The following is a 23,456-nucleotide window of genomic DNA, read 5'->3' as shown; positions in this document are numbered from 1 at the left end:
CCAAACGCGGGGGCCCCCCCGCGGAGAGCCCGCTCCGCCGCGGCAGGGAGATACCCGCCGTCTGCCAGCATGATCGAGGTAAGCGGAGCGGTCTTCCTGCCAAAATCCCCTCGTCCATCCTTCGGGGGACGCGGAGCGGCGGGGGGACTTCTCCTCGGCAAGCAAGGAAAGCGGTAGTTTACCGTTTTGTATTTACAGATTTCAGTGCTCTTGCTTGTTATTTGTGCTTTGCGAAGGAGACTTCTGTCCCCCAGAGATTTATGGTTTGAGATTCAGAGGCAGCATGCGTGCGATTCTACCTCTTTCCATGTTCTTTCATTGCAGGCAGCGTGTGTGGAAAAGAAATAATGAGTCGGGAGGGAGAAGGGGGGGAAGGGGAGGTGTATCATTTCCTCTGGGGGGGGGGATTTCTTACTGTTTATTGGTAACAGGGGACTCTTAATGATTAAAAAGAAAAAAAAATGTGCAAAGGGTATGGTCTCCTGGCAGGCATCATGCCTTTTTCTGCCTGTGAGTTTATTATAGGTCTTATGTCTGCCATGGTACTAAAATAGACTATGGGTAATACCCAGTAACATGTATTTAGAGGTTTTGAGTAATTTCAGAAATAACTTTAAATAATGGAAGAGGAGTTGTCGGTAGTGAACACTAACGTGAGGGATAAGCATCTCTGGGAACTCTCCTTTTATGTCATGTTTATGTTCTTCTGCTTAGTGAGGCTGATCTGGGGATTAAAAAGAAGTCTTGTCAAGACAAAGGGCATGGAGATAGCACGGGTGCTTTTCAGTTAGATTGAGGGAACATCACAGCAACTTCATACCCTGTGGAACAGCTGCATTAAGAATAATTCTTGGGTTTTGAAGAAGGTCTGTGCTGGGCTGACTGTGGACTTCACAGTCGCAGCCCGGTGCCAAAGTTAGCAGCTGAGGAAAAATAAGACTGAGTTATTTGCTCTCTTTGGGTAACTATAACAGATGGAATATGGGCACAACAGGTATGTGACTGGGGGAGGCATCCCCCCAGCTCCTCTCTGCCAATGATGACAAGTGTTACTCTCATCCCATCCTAGGTCTCATCAACATTGCTCTCTCCTGAGTGGGTCTAGCAGTGGTACAGGTGCTACTGATGATGGCAGGGCTAGAAGGCGTGAGTGCTCTGGAGGAGCCTCAGGAGGCTCTGATTAGTCCCATTTGCATTTTCTCAAGTTGGAGGGTGGCAGACCAGCCATGGCAGAAAACCAATCTGAAACTACTCTCGGAAAATACCCAAGCAGCTGCCCCCAGCCAGAGTGGTGTTATCCAGCACCTGGCACTAAGGCTCTGGCATACCCATGCAAAAAAAAAGAAGGTAGCAGGCAAGCCATAGACCTACCTGCCTGTTTGCTCAAAGCAGCACTGACATCTCATTGGGTTCTTCCCACCTGCACAAAACCTAATTTTGCTTTGTAATTTTACTGTAGAGTAGACAGCATGAAGCAATAACTACAGCAGTAAAAATAGGCTCTTGTCACTTGCAAGTGGTGTAGCCTTGGGCAAGTCAGTTCTGTCTGAGCCCTTTACCCTTTATTTGCCTCATCTGTTCAGACTGTAAGCTCTTCAGGGTTATGGCTGTCACTGTGTGTTTGTAGAGCATGTATCAAAGGTGCAGAAAATTACCATTTGATTATCATGATACTTATGCCAAAACCAATAAATTTATAAAGGTATCAGTAAGCAACAGCATTATTACACCTCCTTATCCCTTCATCTCCCCCTTCATCATTTCCTGCTTCTAGTCACAACCCTCCCTTTCTCCTTGAACCATTTCCAGCCCAACCTCAACTGTCTCTTCCTTGCCTGTTTAAAGGAATGTTATGTATAAGAAATGAATTATGCCTCTGGTTTCTGCAGTCCTGCCTTGTCCACCTATTGCACTCATTGTTACTGACAGGCCTAGCACTACTAACATTGCGTGATCCAGTGGATATTCTGATTTTTCCCATGGAAATTGAGTATTGAAATCTGCTGCAAAGTCATAGGTAAAAAAGAAGATTGCACAATCATTAGGTAGCTTTAACACAGTTGATACCTTGCTAAACCAGTCCATAGGCCATATCCTTGGTTTAATTTGATTGATAGAAGGAAATAGTTTAAATGGAATTCACTAGTGATGAATTTATCCCTGGGAGGGCAATGTTAGGAAATGAGGTAAATCAGCTCATTAATTGTGTAAGCACTCAGTTACTCTGAATTTGTTCAGCCATTTTAAAACAATTTATTTGGTGTGGGCATGCTAAAGAATCAGAACAGACATTATTTTCATTACTTTCTTATGTTATGCCATTTTCCTAAATGAATAATCTTAGCTGAATGTATAGCAAACTGCAGATTATTAGTAGGTTTGAAGGCAGGACCTTCAGTGTTAGAATGAAGGAGCTAAGGGGTAAGTTCTGTTTGGAAATTTTGCACAATTAGCCTTAGGCCACGCATGTGAGGACTGGCATCTTCATGTTATGTACTCCACAGTGCTAGATAAACTCATCAGAGACTTCTATGAGCTCAATACTGATTGTGGCTTTTGATAATAAATTGTGGCTATCCAACTGCCACGATGGCTGTGATGTAGAGATTAAATGCATAACCTTCATCTTGAATGTCTGAATTTTGGTGATACTTGGGCATAAATCAAAGTAGTACATGACCCTATTTTGTTATTCATAGTTACTTACATGCTTGCAGCTTGATACCTCCAGTTCTTACATAGGTTGAAGTGAATGGGTGGTCCCATTTACCTTGGAAAGAATTTCATTACTTTATGACTTTATCCATTAAAGGGACAGGTAATATTACCTCATAAAATAGAGCACCTGTTGTAGAAGGGCAATTTAGCAAATATTACCATATGCTATTGCAGATGAAAATCCAGTGTTTGGTACATATATGAAATGATCCAAAAGAGTTAACAAGAACTAAATAATTGAAACTATCTTTAAAATGATCAAGAAGTTTTACCCATCTGTCTTTTCTGCATCTTGGCCCATAGTTATTACTGTTTTTACAAACCAATGTCAAAATACTCTTCCAATAGAGTTACTCATTTACTTTCTTCCCTTAAGGTCTGCAGGTTGTTCCAAGTTTTATTTTAGAGTATACCTGATGCATTAATGAAGTGCAGCATATGACTTCTCAGTAGGTACACAGCTATTGCTAATTCAGGTTGTCTGTTAGAGCATTTCAGACAATATTTGATAAAAACACTCTTAGTAAGCACAGAAAATATACTCTTTTTCCTGGTATATGAATAGTTTTTAATTCCACAAGCATTCAGAGAGATCAGTGCCACACAAGTCATGTCCACTTGTTTAACTTTATTTAGACTGTTGTCTTAGGGGTCATCACTTCTGTAACAAATGCTTGATTTTGCATTACCCTTACTGAGAATGAACTTTTTTTAAACTTTGACACTGAGAGGCTGAGGGAACTGGGTTTGTTCAGTCTGGAGAAGAGGAGGCTTTGGGGTGACGTAATAGCAGCCTTCCAAAATCTAGAGGAAAATCAAGGAGATAGTGCCAGGCTCAGCAATGATGTGTGGTAGGAGGACAAGAGACAATGGCATAACTTGAAATGAAAATGGTTCAGACTGGATATAAGGAAAAAAATCTCCCCACAAGGACAGTCAGACAGTGGAGCAGGTTGCCAAGAGAGGCTGTGCAGTCTCCATCCTTGGGAGCTCTCAAGACCCAGCTGGATAAAGCCTTGAGAAACCTGGTCTGAGCTCAGACCTGACCCTGCTTTGAGCAAAAGGTTGGACTAGAGACCTCCTGCAGCCCCTTCCAGCCTGGATTTTCCTATGGTCCTGGAAAAAAGCTTAGGAGCTAAGATTTTTTTTTTTTTTTAATCCAGTCTTAGTCTTTGACACAGTAGTGTGGATTAGTACATGTTCGTCCAGAGCTCTGCTTGCTAGGCTTTTAACAGTACAAAGAACTCTGCACAAAGATGGTCTTTAAAGTCACCAGTATAGGCAGATTTCTTTGGAGAAGGTAATTTCTTTAACATGTCACTATAGCAGTAATATTTTGTTCTTTATTATCTTGAGGAACTCCAAGTGCTTAACAGAAGAGGTTGAACAGTAATGTTGGTGCAAGTCTCTTCACAAGAATGCTACTTTATTTGGACCCTTCGGAGTTTGTTTGTTGGGGATTTAGGGGTTGGTTTTGGTTTTTTGTTCTTGGTGTTTTGTTTGTTTGGTTTTTTTTTCCCCCGGGAGCCTTGTTGCTTTAATTACCTCATTAGAATCCATGGTAAGGTTTATCAATACTCCACTGAGCCAGGAAAGAGGACTGTACCTCCTTCCTACACTCTCAACACCTTCCCTCTAAGTACTGTACTTTCCTTCCCCATGCACTTTGGAGAGCCAAGCTAGTACTTTTTCTCATAATCAGAATACATCCCGGTTTTGCGAGACTTTTTTTTCTTACCATGTATTTTAAGAATATTTCTTTAAACAAGGATCATTATACCAGTAGGCACTGGCCATGGGAAGGGAAGAGGTATGTCAAAACTACTAGGGAAGTTGCTAATGTCAAGGGAGAGTTAAGGGCATGTCTCAGGGATTCAAATATCTTTTTCTTAAGGTTGGGGGTTTTATAATACTGCTGGCTTTTTAAAAAATAACAGCTTCTTGTTGGTTTTGAAATGAATTCAGCAGGTCTTCTTTTTACTTCTTTTCAATGCAACTGACTGCAAGTAAAGTTCAATGCACTGTTAGAAGTCTTACAGCTTTTGAAAAGGTTCTGTCTAGTAGTTTTCACTTCTGTAATAGATGATGCTAAATTTTCTAAATTGTGTAATTTTTTGCTTGATATGTGGAAAATAAAACACTGGCAAAACTATATGAAGCACTGAAAAAAAAGAGACCATTTTTTATTTTCTGGAACGTGAACTTTAAATTACTATGCCTTAAATGTAATACACAAATATACCATACAAAATTGTATATTCTACTCTTACAACAAAATTGTTGATTCACAAGTTTTTCTACAACTGCATATCATCATGCAATTCATTAAAAATCACATAAAGTCCACTTAAAATCAGCAGTAATAGTATAATTTCTGTTGATTCATGGAGTTTCTCACCCTCCAGTAAAATAAAGGAAATTCTTAATCAAAAGAATATGGGGAAGAAAATTCTATAGCAAATTTTAATACTTGCAGTATCCTCAACATATTTAGAAGGCTGGTTGTTAAGTAAGTTTCTTACCAGATGCATGATGCAGGTTTTATTTCCCTGATTTTAAAGTTCGAAGAAACAGGTGGAGAGGTTAAGTTTTTGATCCTGGATGAATAAAAGCGTAAGTCTTTTTTTTAATAGGATCTGTAGTCTTAAAACATTCAGAAGTACCATAATTTTTTTTTTGAGAACTGAACATCAAGATTTATTAAGATCATCAAGCTATCAAGGTCACAGTCAGTGCTAGTGTTAACAGTCAAAACTGTAAGTCCTTCTGAATCCTGCCCTATACTGTGGCAGTGCCTACTTACAAACTTGAAAAAAATCCTTCCTAATTGCTAGAAAGTATTGGCTGAAGTACAGGGGGTGAAAGCTATAAAAAAATAAATAGTTGTCTGCTAGTGTAAAAGTGTAATGTGAGCCAAGTTTATTCCTTACACAACATGAAGTAGTAGTTGTTGTAGCATAGGGTATTATAGCATACAGTGGCTACACAGCCACAATCTTTGCCACAGCTGTACAGCTGCATATATACATGCATGCACACAGAAAAAACCCCACCCATATTGTATTCATATGCTCGTATATTTGAGGCATTTATCCATCAGGAGCATATAATTTGTTTTTTAAGCAAGTATGGTGGTTAGATATGCTGTAACCTATTTATACATGCATGGGAACTAAATTGCAGACTCTGCCTTAAACTGGATTAACTGTCTTTAGAAACAGAAGTACAGTTTGGGAGACAAATGAAACAAAGTTTCCCATGCTGGGGGAAGTGTTTTGTTTCTGTAATCATAAAGGAAGTCCATTGGGTTCTTTGAATTTGGTTCAGTTCAATTTTTCTTCTTTCAGTATCCTTCTAACACAGTTGTGCTTTTTTCTAAATCTGATCCTGTGCTGTGGCCCAGTCCATGCCCCAGGCTTTGTCCTCAGTATTACACAGTGCTTTATAGAATACAAAGACAAGTTCTGTAGTCTATGCTTTTTTCATATTGACAAGTGTCTGTTCTTTTTTTAATATTATCCTTTGCCTTTCAGCACCTTTTCAGAGATGATTTTTGGCAGGTTGATAGGTTTATATAAACCTATAGTTTATAGATTGATTCTCTTCTTGACATCTGGAGATAGAAGTTCAGTAACATCAGCATTCCTTTCTGGTTCTCGATTGAGCTGAAAATGCTGCATTTACAATTGCTTTCTTTTGGATCTTCTTTTAAGTGGTTTTGCTGTAGCCAGCAGTGTTTTCATCATGTCAGTTGGGCAAAATATTTATTGTGACATACATACAAAATTAATGTTCTGTCCTGCCATTTCCAGGTGAACTGGATTTTGACAGTGGACAAATCAGATCCAACTCTAAACTCTTTTAAGATGCTTAAGATTGTCTCTATCATTTCTGAATGTATGAAGCTATTCTAGTCAAGAGCATTGATATTCATGTAGGTTGAAGCTGGGCAAAACCCTTGGTTCATGGGGATGTTATAAATAAGTCATTTGTCAATTTAGATTTACTGAACTGAGCAGGGCTGGTTGATCATTTATACATATGTCAAACTGTAAGAGGACAAGTGTAAATTACTTGTCATAGGCCTGTTTATTATCTTCATTATTAATGCCGTTTCTTAGTATTTCAAAGTTATCATTTTTCTAATAGAGACTGTATCACTCTTGATTTGTGATGATGACCTCTTACCATGCTATAGTTTTGGCAAAGAGCCTCTGTTTGCTTTGCGTGCTTAATGCGCGCTTAATGCTGACACCTCTACAAATACCTCATCTGTGACCATACTTTTTCAAGGCCACTTTTAATGTGCTGAATTCTATTTTGCTCTCAAATTCCCTGGACAGAATCCAGCTTGCTCTGGACACTGTCAACAAATGATAGGGGATTTCAGATGAAGGGCTTGCTCATAGGGTATTTAGAAAGGACACATAGGGTAACTAATACAACTCCAAAATTTTGGAGAGTAATAATGCATGATTTTTCCCTGTCTTAGAGTTGTTACACAGTTCAATATACACTAACTAGGTGGAGCGGCTTTGTCACTCGTTTAAAATATTTTACCTCTTTTGAGCAGACATCATCAAGAAAATCACCTTCTGATGGGTGTTATCTTGGTGTTTTTCCACATTCAAGGGAGTAATGTGTGACACTGTACAGTGACACTGTAGTTGTGCTCTACTTTTCTTGGCTTGTTAGTAAGCTTCCATGGGATTATTTACATTTGCTTGGTGTGGTAGATTATGCTTACTACCTTTCGTTGCACCCGCTGAAACTCATAAAGACTGTAAAGCAAGAGAAGTTCCTAGCATATTCTGAGCTGGATGTTTATCATGCATATACATTCCCTCTCAGTAGTTTGTGGTTAATTTGAACACAAGAACACAAACATCATTGTACTTATTGTCTTCAGATAGGTTCCAAGGATTTTCCCTGTGAGTTAGGTCTAGTTCGTAATGCCCTTTATGTCAAGAGAAAAGCTTCAACTTCCTTTCTACTTTGTTGAATTGTGTCCAGTTAAATCAAATTAAGGCAGTGTTTGAACACACAACAAAAGACACGTCACAAGGATATAACCCAGGCTTTGGTAAAAGCCAGGGAGAGATCTCCCATTACTTCAAACCAATTATGCCAGGCTTAAAACCCACTGGAGCTAGTATAGGCAGGTCTTCTGCAGCCATCTCCTGTGTGCTGTTATGCAAGAAGCTTCCATAGGGCATAGCTGTGAGTAGAGTACACAGCCAAAACCACATCAATCATTTACACTTGTTCTTCTTCCTTGAGAAGAACTGTAGTGAATCTGATGGGTACATCTCTATAAGGAAGAAGAGCTATAGGTTTAGTTCCTGGGGAGCTGTGCACGCCCTATTCTGGCACCCATCCACCTCTCAGTGAATTCTCTGAAGCCACTGCCAACCAGTGTGAGGTATGCCGATGAGACAATCTATGCCTAAATTTCCTGCCTGTAACAGATATTTCTACCTTCTTTCACTTAGGTGCTGTGACTGTAGAGCTAGTATTAATTTTTAAGGCATCCAGGTATTACAGTGAGAAGATTCGCTTAAAGCTTATAAATAATGAAGGTCTCAGTTCTTTATCTGGAACAAAGAGTAAAATAACTGCAAGCATCCTACAGACCAACCCACCAACAGAATTCAAGAGAAAGCTCAGTATTTGCAACACCTCTAGACAAAGCTTACTGTCTTTCTGGGTTTTTTCTTCTACCCTGGCTTGCATCACCCATTTAAAGAGACCTACTAGATCACTCAATTTACTGTAAGCCTTGAAAGCTCAAGTCTGGGTCCTTCTGCACTGTTGTGGCCAAATGTCCAGGCAGAACGCATATCTAGGTGTATACAGTTCTGCCTGTAAGCAAAAAACAGGGTCTCTGCTCAGCCATTTGAAAAGACCAACATAGTAGAGAAGCACATTTATAAGGAGTACTCCTCTGACTAGTCAGGCAGAGTGTACCTGCAGTATTGAGCCCATTCAGATCCCCAGGTTAGATAGCTGCTGCCATGCTTTATCAGCTTCATCTGTTGGACACTTAACAGCTAAACAAACCACTTGGGGAGCAGGAAACAGGCAATAACTGCACGAACAGCCTAATACAATGCAGAAAGTCATGCTGCTTACGGTTTCGCACCACTGGCATTTGAGACTCAGTGATGAATTAAATAGTCCATGCAAAGTTATCAGGGCTAGATGTGATATCAAGCCAGCATACCTCTGCCCTTTACAGAGCAGCAACCACATGGACAGTTGCATAATGTTTTATTATACTTACTGTTATTTGAGAGCTGGCTGTGTAAGTTACTGTTTTATTATCTCTAGTGGGACTGTATACAGGACTTGTGGTAAAAAAAGTAACTCCTTTTTCCTCCAAAAGCTTTTTTTTTCCCCCAGAGCTTTTGTTTTCAGTGTGTGATTCGTCACTGCTCAGCGTCTTATGTAAACCTTTATTCCAGTGCAAAATGGACTTAAATGGGACACGGTCTAAGCACTCTGAGAATAGCTGCAAATGACCCCTTATACAGGCCAGTGATTCAGGCCTGACCCTGTGTTTCTTCTGGTTCCACTGTAGTTATGAGGGAGCTTGCAAACAGGAGTATGTCCTTAAATACAAGGGTTTGTCTGCTAGCTCTTTTCTTTAAGCATGTCAGTTCTCATTTTGGAATCCATCACTGTCTGCTGTGGTTTGGTTGGGTTTTTTTCCCCTAGGAGTCTACAATGATTTATTTGCAAACTGCAGAAGCTTTGGTCTCCCACACTAAATTGTCTGCTTCCAGTTCTAAACCCTCAGTAACTCTTCAGACAATGATTTTATTTGTTTCTGCTGTGTATGCATTCATGTTACTCACATTATCATTTGGTCATTGCATCAAGCCACTTGCCTTGGTTATCAGCTGCAGGATCTCTGTCTAGTTTCCACCATGAGGGAATTTCACAAAAAAATTGTAAGCTATATTTTATGCATCTTTAAATCAGAGCTGTACTTTACCTGTACAGCTGTCTCAGGATAAAAAAATATAGCCGGTATAACTGAACCCCTGAGGAAAACAAGCAGAATAATTTTTATTGTGCTTAGGCTCATCTTTGCTGGTATAACAGTGCAGTGAAAAATGCATCCCATAGCTCTAGTTAAATTTACTATAAAATCTTAAAATGCTAATCTAGTACCTGGCATTATAGAATGCATAAGCAAAGAGAAATGTTAGAAAAAATGTGATGAACACAAGCTTCCTTGTGGTTAACAGCAAAGCCTTTTTACAGCGGTAGGGGAAAGTATGCAATAGCATTTATACCCTTTTTTGTTGCCAGTTTGATGTAAAAGATCTCATATCAAGGAGAACTGGGCCTAAACACAGTAAAACTGTGGTGACTTTCTGAGTTTTCATTTATTTTCTTTGAGCAATAACCATATCACTATCTAGTTAGAACAGACAGATGAATTTATAGGTCAACTAGATCCAGCTGGTTGCTTTAACATGTTTTTCTTTATGCCATTCTAGCAAACAATGCACTTGTTAAAAACCTAATTAATGCTAGAGCGGACAAACAAACCAACAAAAGAGGCACTTAGAGGCACTGTTCATAGGAGTTAGAGATGGAAGAGCTCCATTAGGTCATCTGCCTATTCCCCTAATAATATGAGGCTGTTTTCCTCAATCAGAAGGGAAGAGTCGGTTAACTGAGCAAGAGGGTAAAGACAGAGGAAATAGCACTGGGGAGTGACAGAGCAACAAGAGGGTCATAGGAAGGAAAGCAAACAAGAACAATATGAGCAGTGGGCTTAGAAATCAAGGTTAAAGCACACTGCATTTGGAGGTCATTCGCGTAGAGGATTTCTTTAGAGTGCTTGCCTATTTCTGTAAAGAAAATAGGATTGTATGGTTGTGCAGGGAATGTATTAAGACAGAAATAACTATTGAATAAAGGGACACAACACAGACATGTATAGCTGCTTTATGTCCTATATTGGATGGAGCTGGTGGTAGGTTTTCAATATTTTTCAGTTGGGAAGGATCACAGTTTAGACTCCATGTTGTATGAGTCTAATCCACAGCTCATATTGTAAATTTTCTGAAATATCTGGCAAAATAATTTTAGCCTGAAGCTGAATAGGTCCCTGGTCAGCTTCTCTTTAGAGTTAGTTACAAGAAATTAATCTGTTTTCTATTTCTGGTGAACTCTTTTCTTCCCTTTAGCCTTCTTGATAATCCAGTTTGTCAAGCACACGTTCTTTTTGGATTTCAGAAGTAGTTATCCTTCACCTTGCCAAGCCTTGTTACGTTTCAGGTGAACTGATACAAGCTTTCTTGTACAACAGGTTAGGCATTATTGAACTCATTCAAATATTAATTTAAGCACTGAGTGAAAAAATTGGCATTATTTCCTAGAGAGGTTTCTCACCTGAGTGCTGACTGCAATGACTTGACTTTGGCAACATGGTCCTGCATTTATTTAACCTCATGAAACCAACTTGGTCTGCTTTTAGAGTTGTTATACAGCTATAAATGTTACTAAATATGAATCTTGGATGGACTAGCTGAATATTTCCATTTCTTTATGTTTTCTGGTTTAAGGTTTTTTTTACCAATAAGTTGTGCTCATATAATCTGAATTGTCTTCTATTTAAACATAATAAAAACAGTGATACTTGTTTTAAGAGGAGCATATTTCAGTTTTATTCAAACTACTCAAATTGCTTTAAATTAAACCAAGTAAACTGCTCAAGCCAGAAGATAAGGCCTGCACAGTCTTATGGACTAATTTAATGATAATCTGTTTAAATTCAACCTTACTTTATGCAATTCAGCTTTCTTAGATAAAGAAAATCTTGTATGTGCTAAGCCCTGATGCTTTCACTCTGATGCAAAATTATCATTAAATAATGCGGAAGCTTTGTTTTCCTGCTATGCTAGTTGCCTTGTATTTCTCTTTATTGGATACTGTCATTACATTGCCTCACTTTAACCAACATTAACGCCAGCTCAAGGCTGAACAAGCAGCCACAGTAAAGTGATAACACCCAGGTGACAAGGCATCAGAGCATACATATGTTAGGTAAGAGTAGTCTTGAAGAAATGTATTGGAAGTGCAGAAATCTATACAAATGAGAATTCTTGGCAAACTAAGTAAAAAGCTAAGCACTGACTGCGTATGCCAAATTGTCCTTTTTTTTCCTTTGTGTGTTTTTTTGTTTTGTGGTTTTTTTTTTCCCCAGTGCTCATCTGTGCACACATTGAGGTGTATCATTGGAGCTGCTCTGGGATTTGTGCTGTACATGTTCTTTGAATTAATTATTGAAGACTGGCAAGCCAATACATGGAGAGTGCTCCAACCTAACAAAGATACCTCAAAGATCTCTGTTTGGTTTGATAAGTGGTTAGAAATACAATTCAAGAATTAGTCTTCTTGCTCCTTCTGTCTTGATTTTGAAAAAAGTAGATTTAAAAGAAGTTTTGTGGGTAAGGCGTGCCATGCTATCATGTAAATGACCCAGCCCAATGAATGTACTTGTTGACACTTGCATGGTACCACATACATATGTGTATGTTCACGTTCACGTACATACAATATAAAGATAGTATTAAAATTTTTTATATCATGCAACTACTCTCATGACAGCTGAGGTAAACATGCCTGGCTGTTAGATTCCATAAATGATCTTCCTGAGCTTCCGAAGTCTTTCATAAATGTCATTAAGTAAATATCTTTTTAGTTGATATTAAAAGTAGTATTATATGAGTTGGCCCTGCAGCAATATTCAGAATTTCTCTCTCAGTCTGACAGCGGGTGGATTTTTTTTTTTTTTTTTTTAAAGCTATGAACTTAATTCCTGTTTTTTTCTGCAAATTCATCTTTTATGTGGTATGGCTGTCAAATTGTATTAACATTTCCTAGGGGCAGATGAAAACTGTTTTGAAGTCATGGAAGTGTTTTATATGACTGTAACAATACACAGAATATGTGGCATTTGTGCACATTGGACTCTATTTCATACCTGGAATTTGTGCACATTGGACTCTATTTTATACTTGCAACAGAAAGGCAACTCTTACTTGTATGGCTTTGGATGCTGAAGTACCTGTCATCACACACCTGATTTGGCTCACCTGTAGGCAGTACCATAGAATAAGTTGTGTATTGAATTTGTTGATCTGCTGGATTCCTGGAATCTGATAAGTATTCTCATTTCATTATCCTTCCAGTGTAAATCAGAGCATGAAATATTTCTTAGACACTTAGTAGCCAGAAGCAAGCACAGGAAAAAGCAGTAAGATACGGTTTTAGCTTGGAGAAATGTCTCAGAAAGGATTTTCTTCATTGAAAACTGTTTTTCATATGACTTCTGACTGAGAGGAAACTCCCACTCCATCTTTGCTGGGGCCTGATGACTGTTACATGATAGTCTTGGTTTTAAGTTTCTTTGCATAGCAGGAGATGAGGTTGCCTCAGTAGAAGGAACTATATGCAGCCATAGTTGTGTATCTGTGGCTTATTTGCTTCTTTAGGTTCTCGTCCTCCATGAATAGCCAATGCCTGTCAACAAAGCACTGTCTACAATTCTTTTGTGGGCATGAAACTGGGTTTTCAGATATTCCCTGTCACTGGTAGTACTCCACCCAGGGCACTGATGCTTTTGATGAAATTCTCACTCAGAATGGAGACATCAGAGCTGTCTGTGAGCTGACTTGGATAAGCATGGTGAAACCAAAAAAGATAACTAAGGGTTTTGTGAAACTGCAGATCTTGAGTTGTTTTGAAAAGCAGCCAGTATGATTTCCTAGCTGAAAATGTGAACTCTGTAGAAATTATTTGCAGTTTATTTCTTTATTCCTACCTTCCACTAGGGAAAGTTTTTTGTTCCCCAGTGGTTAGAAGAGTGATCAAACAACAGGAAAATTAAGTGAGCAGAGAACTGATTAAAGAATTAGATTTCTTTAAAAAAGGGTGACAAAGTACACAGCATATGGTGTTGACTGCAAATTATTTTTTCAGAACGGGTGCCATTTTTTTTTTATTAAATAATGTCATACACCATAGGTTAAAGAAGTGCAGTTTGCAGCTTAAGTTTACAGTGATGAAGCTTCTGATAATCTTCAGCTCTTATTTCATAACTGAGGATGAGCCTATGGGATAATGGGGTAGCTAAAACCTAAGAACACCTAAGTTTGACGAAAGATCTCATAGAGTCACATTTTATAGAACAGATAATTCCAAATGAGAACAAAGACATAGGTGCTACCACTGGGTCTCAAAAGCCAGCAAGAGTGAGGGCACAGGAAAAACTAAGGCAGACTCATGTAGTCTAGGAAGTCTAGGGAGTTTAGGGAGGAGATGGGCCTATTTTTATAGCAGAAGGTCCTTTCAGCTGAAGGACGAGTGATCTGACTGCATAAAAGAGGTAGATTCTCTGTTTTGAAGAAGCTGTGAGATGCAGGAGGATACCCTAAAAGATGAGCATAACTAAAGGCATGGCAAAATGGTAATAGTGAAGCTGATTGGGTGCTCTTGCAGGTCGATACATTGGCTACAAGGTCTCATGCCTGTAACACAATAACAGAGAAGGTGTGCTGAAGACAGCAGGGAAAGCCCAGAGGCATTGACTGGAGCATCCTGATGCTAAAAGATGTTGAAAATACATATGTCTAGTGCAGTCTGAGGACCAAATGCAGGAGTTGAATGTTCAGGTTTGGGAAAGCTCTAGCAGAAGTGCAGGTGAGGAATGTTAAGTATAAAATTTCCAAAAGTGCTGGTAAGTGTTACACAGAAAATGGTCCTTCACATGTTGGGAGGAGACTAACCCCCCTAAGGCTTACCTCTTCTTTATATAAGAGTGAGATTGGAGGTAAGTACTAATGTGAGGGAGCACTATTATCTAGCCGAGTATATTGTAATTACTTTTGCAAATGCTAACGGATTTGCAATTATTATTATAGCATTGAGATCTTCTGTAAAAGTAAAGACAGAATTACTCATCACCAGGTCTTTATTTTAGTAGTGTTTCTCAGTGATACAATGACGTATAAAACCCATTTTTTAACAAAATTTAATCTAGTGTAATGCTTTACACTTTTTTTCTCATACAGGCTTTACAGTAATGATAAAATCAATGTGCAATTTCAATATTTTTGAAGGAAAACTGTGAAATACTGTCCTATTTCCAACTTAGAAAAAGCAATTACATATACCATAAATAAAATGTTGTTAGCTCTACACTACAACATAGGAAATACTGTCATGCTTGTGTAATTGCATAGCAACTTGATACAGACTTGAGTGACTTTTGAGGAGACATTGGCCCAGTGGCTCAAATGCATCTTTAGGATATCAGTGGTTTATATCTACCATGCTATTAAACACAAAGGGCAAATTTATGCTTGGCATATCTCCCTTGGCAATGTTGGCACTACACCAGGAAGTAATTTTCCCTATTGCATTTAACATGTTTCAGATTTAAAAGCCATGGAGCCATTAAAATATGACCCCATCAATTAGAAAGTAATTGTGGTATGTCTTTCTAGTGCTAAGGGATAAGTCAATTTGATCTCAGTGCGGTTAACAAAGGCAGTTAGCTACTTGCTTTAAATATGAGTTAAATCTGTAAAACATAATGATTTCATGGAGAACAGGATTAGCCCCATGGCACATGCCCAAAAAATGGGCTGTTGACTTCACTGAGTTCAGTGGGAACCTTGAACTGAAGGGCAACACGATTGAGGCTCTAGGGGCTGTTCCTGTAGGTGGTCCACACTTGAAATTCACATACAAGTTTTGTATCTTTTTAAAGATCATGAAAGAGAATATTAAACTATATCCAACTTCGGTCCTCTCTGTGTTGATGCCAACACTTGCTTTAGGGCAACTTCATAAAGCAGAGATGGGAAGAAACTGAAGCATAATGGTTGAGTATTTGTCAGTATTTGCTGTCATGAGTAATTATGATTAGAAAATCCAACTTTGCATACTAGATATTAGACAAAAGCTGGCAGTGGAGCTGGATCCGCTCGAGAAATTCTTGTTCCACAGCTGGCAGTTACCATCCTGTTAGCTGGTAACCAGCATGCTCTCCATCCTAATTCACTGCAGTGAAAGAAAAATCAGTTGGCTTAATCTGCAAAATACTTAACTGTTATAAACTGATGGTGTCATGAAGGCCTTCTGGGATTTTACTACTGAATTTGGAAGTATTTGAAGGATTACAGGGAAGGCAAGGACCTGTTATGCAGTGCTTAGTTCAGACTGTCCATCAGTTTGGGTTACACTTTAGTCCTGCTAGGGTCTGACGCTGAATGCCATTGAACACTCTACCAAAAAGACTTGTCTTTCTGGAGTAAAACCCCCTAAGCTTTAAGGCAAATAAAACATATTTTTAATAAGGTTTTAAGGTAAAGCATATTGGTACATTGTGAAGAGATTTGTGATTTCTCTCGGCAGATCCTGCTTTAGTTGATAGGAAGGAGCCTGTAGCCGTGATTCGGTGTCTCACTGTAGAGGGTTAGAAAAAAAAAGAGGAACAGAAGGGTTAAAGCTGCTGGTGAGAAAAGGCAGGAGAGATGTTATGGCCTCCCTGGGGCGTTTGGGGGGGAGGGGAGAGGAAGTGAGATCTGCTGTGGCTGGGAGTTTGCATTTTCTTTTGTTGGTAGCAAGCCTGCTATCTGTTAAAGGCCCACTGAAGATACCACTTTTTTTTTTTCTTTTTCCCTTCCTATCTACTGTATCCCCAAGATCTGCAAAAAGGGAAAAAAATCACGTTATTTGTCTTGTGTGTGTCATGCTTCAGAGCCCATGAGCCATGCGGCCCCAGTCCTGGCCCCACAGTTTGGTGGCTGCTGCAGGACTGTGGTGGCTGGTGTCTCCCTGGCACTGCCATCCGCCCTGCACGCAGCCCTCCTTGTAGTGAGGGCAGCTCCCTGGCTAGGAGCTTGGGGCAGGCATCTCACAGGCTGACCGCGAAGGGTTTCCTGTGGACCTCCTTCCTTCAGGGCATTACACCTTTGACCTGGGGCTTTCCCACCCAGGGTGCAGTGAGGGTGAGAGGCAGCCACCAAGCGATGAGCAGCCAGTGCAGGCTCCTGCCAGGGCTTTTCCCTTGTAGGGTTGAAAGCCCCTTGCCTGTCAGCCCTAGCAAGGACATCCCTTACTTCTGTCTTTCCTTCACTCACTTAAGAGAGCCCCTCTGACCAGCCTGACTGTTTCCCCATGCCCACCCATCCCGGGCCTCATCTCGGCAGCTAGCCATCCCTTCTGCCATCACCTCCATCTTGCCAGTTGTGCTTCCCTTAAGCCATCCTCCCAACCATGCCCTTCATGGCCCAACCCCCAAACAGTCTTGCTCCTGGCACCTTCCTCCCTCTCCCAAACCTCTCCTGCCACTTCACCTTTCCAGCTCTTTCTTAAAGGCTGCTCAGAGACAAGAAACGCTGTCAGGGTTGTATTTGTCTCTTTTGCTCCATGTTGTTGGGTATAACATGCATTTACTGGCCACTGGCAAGGAAGGTCTAGCTAGTGCAGGAGGGTCTGCAAAGATGCTAGCCTGATGCTGTGGAAACTGGGGATCTTGCTTTTAGGTAAATGGCTTGCACCTGTCTGTGGTATCCCTCTGTTGCTAAACAGAAGCATGCCTAGAACTATCACTCCTTTTCTTTCAGTTCCTTTCTAGCATGGCCAGTGACAGAGCCCTTAAGTTCAACGTAGTAGATAATTCAAAATATTCTGATTATAAATTTATATAGGTGAGCATTCCTTAACGCTGTTTTCATTTAATGAAGGATTTAACAAAAGCAGTCCTTTCCCTTTTTCTTCCATTCTGCCTAGTCAGGCTTCTCTGAAGAAAAGGCAAAAGCAAATCTGTTGGTGGATGTTTTAGTAGAGAAACTGGGATCTGATGGAATTGTGTATAAACACAATTTATTTATTCAGCTTTGAATGAAAAACTTGTGATGTTGTCCATATCCTTCCACACTTCAGAGAGATAATCTAATCTAAGGCGTCTCTCCCATAAAGCACTGAAATACAGTTGCACAAAATATTGCAACTGAAGTAAAACTAAAAGCCTAGAAAGTGGAAAGTTGTGCTAAGAAACTACCAAAAAATTCTTTCTAATATATTTACTGATGATGAAGTCTAAGTGATCATTCAATACAATCTGTTCCTTAAAAGAATTAACTGAATGTGTATCAACTTTTCTGCAATGTGCATTGAGTTTGATTTCCTCTGTTTTTATTTCTTCTAGGGCTGTCACAATGAGTGCACAGCTGGAGGATGTTCAGGAGAAACAGCAAAGCATATAACTGAATCTTTCAAGGTACGTTGTTTGTTAAAAGATGAGTGTCTGAAGCATTTCAGTAGATTGTGCCAGACAGCATCTATAACATGGTAGTGATTGTTGTGTAGGTGTTCATAACCACTGACATGCTTGAACATCATAATTCTGTAAATCTGTAAGCTGCATTTGCTGAAAATGTTTTCAATGTAGAAATTAAGAATGTTACAAGAAGAACTTTATTATAGTTTCGGGTACTAGCTAAAAGGTTAGGAGTCATTAAGCAAAAATTAAAATGGTATAGGTGATTTTATTTTTAACTCTGGTCTGCTTCAAAAGCAATAGAAATAAAGATTGATTCCCCCCATTAAGATTTTTTTCCAAACAGAGTCTATGTAACACTCTATTATTTGTTAAACTTTGGCATTATACATGGTGTTCGAAAGTAAGTTTTTCCATCTGGTCTCAAAGATGCAGATCTAAGGATCTCAGAAGGACTCCAAAGCACACCACAGGTCTGGCACATTATCAGCACTCAACAAGCAAACAGGGCTATGATAATAAGGAATGCTGAGCAGCTGCCAGGAACTGACATGAAATTGAATCCCTCTTTTTTTTTTTTATAATTTTAATCTTATGCTTAGAACTGAGCTCAGTTAAGGTATCACTCTTCTCTACATCCTTCCCGAATGCAGTGCTAGTAACTAAGAACTCATTTTAAACACTATATGGACACAGATGTCAACTTTTAATTTTCTGTTGGAAATGTAAGGCCCATCAGCATGTGCTCCTTTGAATTCTACCTTCTGTCCTCATTCCCTTTTTCTTTTGCCTCTCTTTTACACATCTTTTGCCTGTATTCCTTATGTCACACATCTCTAATTCTTTCTCTCCCTCTCTTTCCCTGCTTTACAATCTTTAAAAAGCCTCATATATATTTTGCAGATGTTTAAAAATAGTACCCAGAAAAAGGTGTCCTCACTTGTGCTTTTTCAGCAGTTCCCTTCCTGTTGTTGCTGACTATTGTCAGCAGTACATGAGACGAAATTATAATGATACACTTTGTAACTGTCATGTTCTTCCTGATTTTTTTGGGCAGCATCACTGCTGTGCAGTCTTCTGAATTATGCTTAAGTGGTTATTTCCCTTTTAGTTGTCAGACTTTAACCAGATATGGAAAATAAATGCTGCAGAGAATGTGTTGGACTCCTTGATAAGATTTATTCTGATTCTGGTCTCATTGAAAACAGCAAAGAATTCTTGAGAGTCCATGACTACAGAATTTCCATGCCATGTAGCAACATGCCATTTAATTTCTTCTTCCCCATTCTCAGCCCTTCCCAGTTCTTCTCTTCCTCATTTCTGTGCATTGTGTCTCTCTGGCAATTCTGCCCAAGAAGGAAGATTTAGGATGACTTTTCAGCCAGGAGGTCTGATTTGGAAAATGTTGACAAAACCAGGCATGCAACTAGTTTTGAAACTCCAAGAATTCACAAATATGGAGTGCAGAGTTGTTTTGTGAATTCACCTTTAATAAATAGACAAGGTAGATCTCAGTAGATTCATTCAGTAGAGTATACTAGTGTATTTAAAAACAAAAATTGCTTTACAGAGAGGAGACTCTTGTGTAACCACATTGTACTGTTTCCTTCCACTCATTGGTGTAGTCCAGAAGGAAGATAGACAGAGTGGCACCAAACTCTGATAGTGTTTGGGTCATAGGTGAACTGGGCACAAACTAAAACAGATTTAAGGCAGATTTAATTATACCAGCAGTCAAGCAGGTGCTTTACCAAATATTGGGTGGCACAAACTTGGTTTTAATCCAGTTTCCTTTCCATCGATACTTGTATGTCAGCCAGAATGGCAAATGATTGTAGTGGAGAGTCTGTGTGAGGGGAAAAATACATTAGCAGGTGGGACAGATGGTCATAAAGGGTATAATACCAGAAAAAACAGCTGGCTCAGGCTGAAGTCTAATTTGTAAGTCCATTCCTGCCTTATGGCTGTTTCTGAAGATTAGCTGCAGTCACCAGAAAGAGGTACAGCTTTTTAGAAAATATTGGTACGGGGCGGGGTGGGGAATGTATGAAAGTTATGATGGCAATACAGGTACTGATTGCAGTGTCATGCATTATAATAATCATTTTCAGTCTCTTTAACTTCATTGTCAAATTAAAAAGAAAAACTTTATAAATGAAGGAAGAAATAACACCAGCCAATGACAAATAAAATAGCCTGGAGTCATTCTAGGGAACTTCACAAACATTTCTGTGGAAGACAGTTATGATTACACCTTCAGAAACAATAGCTAATAATATTTCAAAGTAATCAAGTTGACCCATGGGGCTGATTGTGCTGAAGAAAGCTGCAATTTTGTGCCAGTAACCCAAGTAATCCAAGATTCTGGGAATGTAGAAAACAGGGTATGGTTTTCTTCTATACTTACATAAAACATGTTGTTTAAAGTGGATGATGCCCAACATTTGAATGCCAGATTAACCCTCTGAAGACATTTCTTTTTAGAATGCAGTGCTGTGCTTTTTAGGTGGGGTGTGCTCCTTTGAATTTTACTGCAATTTCTGCCTGACTTGGACAGGTGGACTCAGAGAGTCCCTATATACTGGTAGTGAAGGAATGAATGTTACCCACAGCTTCTAGCAAGCAGTGAGCACCTCTCCTAGTTGCTCGCTGTTTTCGATTCTCATGGGCTTCTCTTAAGTCAATAGGTCAGAATTGGCACTTTGTTCATTTTAACTGCTACTGAGCTACCTTAATGTAACTCACTTCTGCAGTTAAAAAACTCATCCTGACAGGTCTGGGATTTACAAGATACTTAATGTATCTCATTTAGAGTTGACACATGACCAGTGAGCTTGGAACAGATAAGAAACATCGAAGGAAATAGTGATTATGCTAGAGTTTCCTGTATTGTAGAAAATGTCAAATCTCCAGGGTTTATCTACCCAGCTCCTTCCGCTAGAGTGAAATCTTCCTCCCTCCCCTGACTGTTGTATGCACATGTTTATATATTTGTTTATTTAAATAACTGGCTGTGGTTTGTGACCATAACCCAAGAAGTTATAGTTGTAGTTTCTGCCTATTTTCAGCACTGGATCTCTAGGAGGGGAGTATGAAACCAGTAACGGGAAGTGCCGTCACCCTCTGTACCACTGAATGTATTTTGGAATGCTGAATCAAGAAATGCACCTATCTGGTTTTGCTCTTATACGTGGATTTTTTTTCATTCAGAAATCCATGAAATAGCACACAATTATGTGTAAGGCACATAATGTTTATGATTAAAACTCTGGTAATTTCTTTAATGCATTCATTCTGGTTATTGTACTGTCACAAGACAGAATGAATGTTTGGATAATGTAGCGGTCTATTTCCATACATAACTCTAATTTGGTTTCCTTTAATGTATGTATTAGATCTGACTTTGAATTCATAATACTTGGTCTTAAGAAACTAAAAGCATCTATGATTGCCTTTCTTTCCCCTCATGTTATCAATCCATATCCAGAAGGATAATTTTAGTTTTTATGTAAATTTTTGTCATGGAATACATAGTCTCTTTGAGAAACTGATGCATAGAACACTTTAAGAAGGTATTACCTACTCCTATTATGTTTCTCTGTGTTTTAATGGTCTGAAGCTATGTAGAATTAGTTGGGTGTCTTAATGGTGCAAAGTCCAGTTGTTTTGTTTTAATTTTTAATGGCCTATTTAGCGTACCAAAATGGTGCAAACATTCCAGGGAATACTGGCTAGTGTGCTACACCAAAGCAGAATAAAGTAGCTGTAGTTTGCAAGTGAATCTGGGTTGACTTGCTAATATGAAGACTTCTGGTAGTGGAATGAAAAATGTTTAAGTGGAGCTTCTGTATCTGAATGGCTCATGTTACTCTAAATAACTGTGAGTGTTCCCACACAGTCTTCTGCAGACAGACCAAACCTTCCCAGGCTCTGAGCCAGTGGGATGTGAGCCCATGGCAGACTGGAAGCTATATAGGCAGGTTAGTGCAGTGCTGTGCTCAAACCAATAATCCCTGTTGAGATCTTGGACTTGCTGGGCTAAATACACTGCTATGCTAATATGTTTGCATGGTTTCCAGTTTGAAGCTAGCTCACGTCTAGCTGTGTCAGATGCTGGATATAGTGAATTTTCTGTGATGATGTATGTTTTAGTATTTGTTTCTTGTATTGCTATAATGTTTTAGAGCCCAGGTTGTGAACTAGCTGACATTGTGCTAGGTATTGTACAAATTAGAATATAAAGATTGTTTCCATGCTATACGTATAACCTACAAATAAGCAACCAAAATCTCTGACAGGTTTTCCACAGAGTTAAAGCTGTAGTGTGTTTTACCTCTGGATGAAGTATGAAGAAACTGAAAATTTATTTCCAATGCAGGCATTTGTGGTTCAAATTGAGAGATTGCCCACGAAAGTTTTACAGACGTTGATCTTGTTCTTGGAGGTGTCTTGACACAAATGTAGTTGTTCCTTGTAATAGGACCTTTAGTTGCATGTTTTAAAACGTGTAGCCTTTGCGTGACATGATTGTAAACTTGGTTGGCTCTATGCAAAACATATTGTGCTGATTCCGGTTCTCTGCCTTGTTTCATGCAATAGCATTAACAATAAAGAATGGGTCTATATCTTACCCTGGAAACATTAGAATTGTAAATAAGATAGTATTATAGGAGTAATCTATGCGGTAAAGATGTAGGTTAGATGTTATTGCAATATGCGGCATTTCTTGTTACATAGTGTACGTTAGAAAGAGTTGGAAAAATTCCTTTTTTTTGTGGAGAAAGATATGCCTATTTTCAAAACAGCCTTTCAAAGGAAAACCTGACTAATTATTGCATTTTCTATGTTTACATTAATGAAACTACATTACTGTGATGCATTACCATGTTTATACTAATGGAACTCATGTGCATCTATAATTTGTGCCAAGTATAGTGGGATATAGGATTCCTTACTCTGGGAATTGGGAGAGGGACCATTTTGAGATATTAGACAGTTTTAACTTTTATTTTAGGAAACTATGTTATATGTGAAAAGGCTTCTGGCAAAGAATAAACAATTCTTCAATTCCCCTTTTTCAAATAAAATTGTTTCTTCACCAATTTTTTTTCATTCCCCTCCAATGCTAAGATTAAAAACATATGAAATACAGAATAGCCTAATTTTTTGAAACTTTTTTTTTAAATCTGAATTAATTGACTGTATCACATTGGCACAACATTAGAGTGACATGGTGGAAGTTCCAGTCCTTGCAGAGTTTAGGAAGTACATAGTACTTCTCTTATGTTTTCATTTTGTATGAGAAGTAGGTAAATTTTCTGACATGCTCAGAGCATATGAATCAAGGGAACACTGAAATGTTTTTGGAATGAGGACATATATGCATTATAGTTACCACATTATTTACAAGGCTAGCAAATATAAAGCA

The 23,456-nt window shown here is 39.0% G+C and overlaps 1 protein-coding gene across 1 annotated transcript in view; it reads left to right on the top strand.

Annotated features, from left to right (window-relative positions):
- The first annotated feature begins 23 nt into the window (after positions 1–23).
- BCAT1 (branched chain amino-acid transaminase 1, cytosolic) overlaps positions 24–23,456 on the top strand; it is a 67,736-nt gene continuing 44,303 nt past the window's right edge. Inside the window, exons 1-2 of the mRNA XM_010566097.1 lie at positions 24–78; positions 17,957–18,028. Coding sequence (XP_010564399.1) covers positions 70–78; positions 17,957–18,028 — 81 coding nt within the window. The 5' untranslated portion in view covers positions 24–69. The remainder of the gene's footprint in view (positions 79–17,956; positions 18,029–23,456) is intronic.

Source organism: Haliaeetus leucocephalus, unplaced genomic scaffold, assembly GCF_000737465.1.
Source record: "Haliaeetus leucocephalus isolate CR32 unplaced genomic scaffold, Haliaeetus_leucocephalus-4.0 Scaffold206, whole genome shotgun sequence".
In the NCBI taxonomy this organism is placed as follows: Eukaryota; Metazoa; Chordata; class Aves; order Accipitriformes; family Accipitridae; genus Haliaeetus; species Haliaeetus leucocephalus.
The sequence above is the reverse complement of the archived record's forward strand: the minus strand, read 5'-3'. Positions and strand labels throughout refer to the sequence as shown.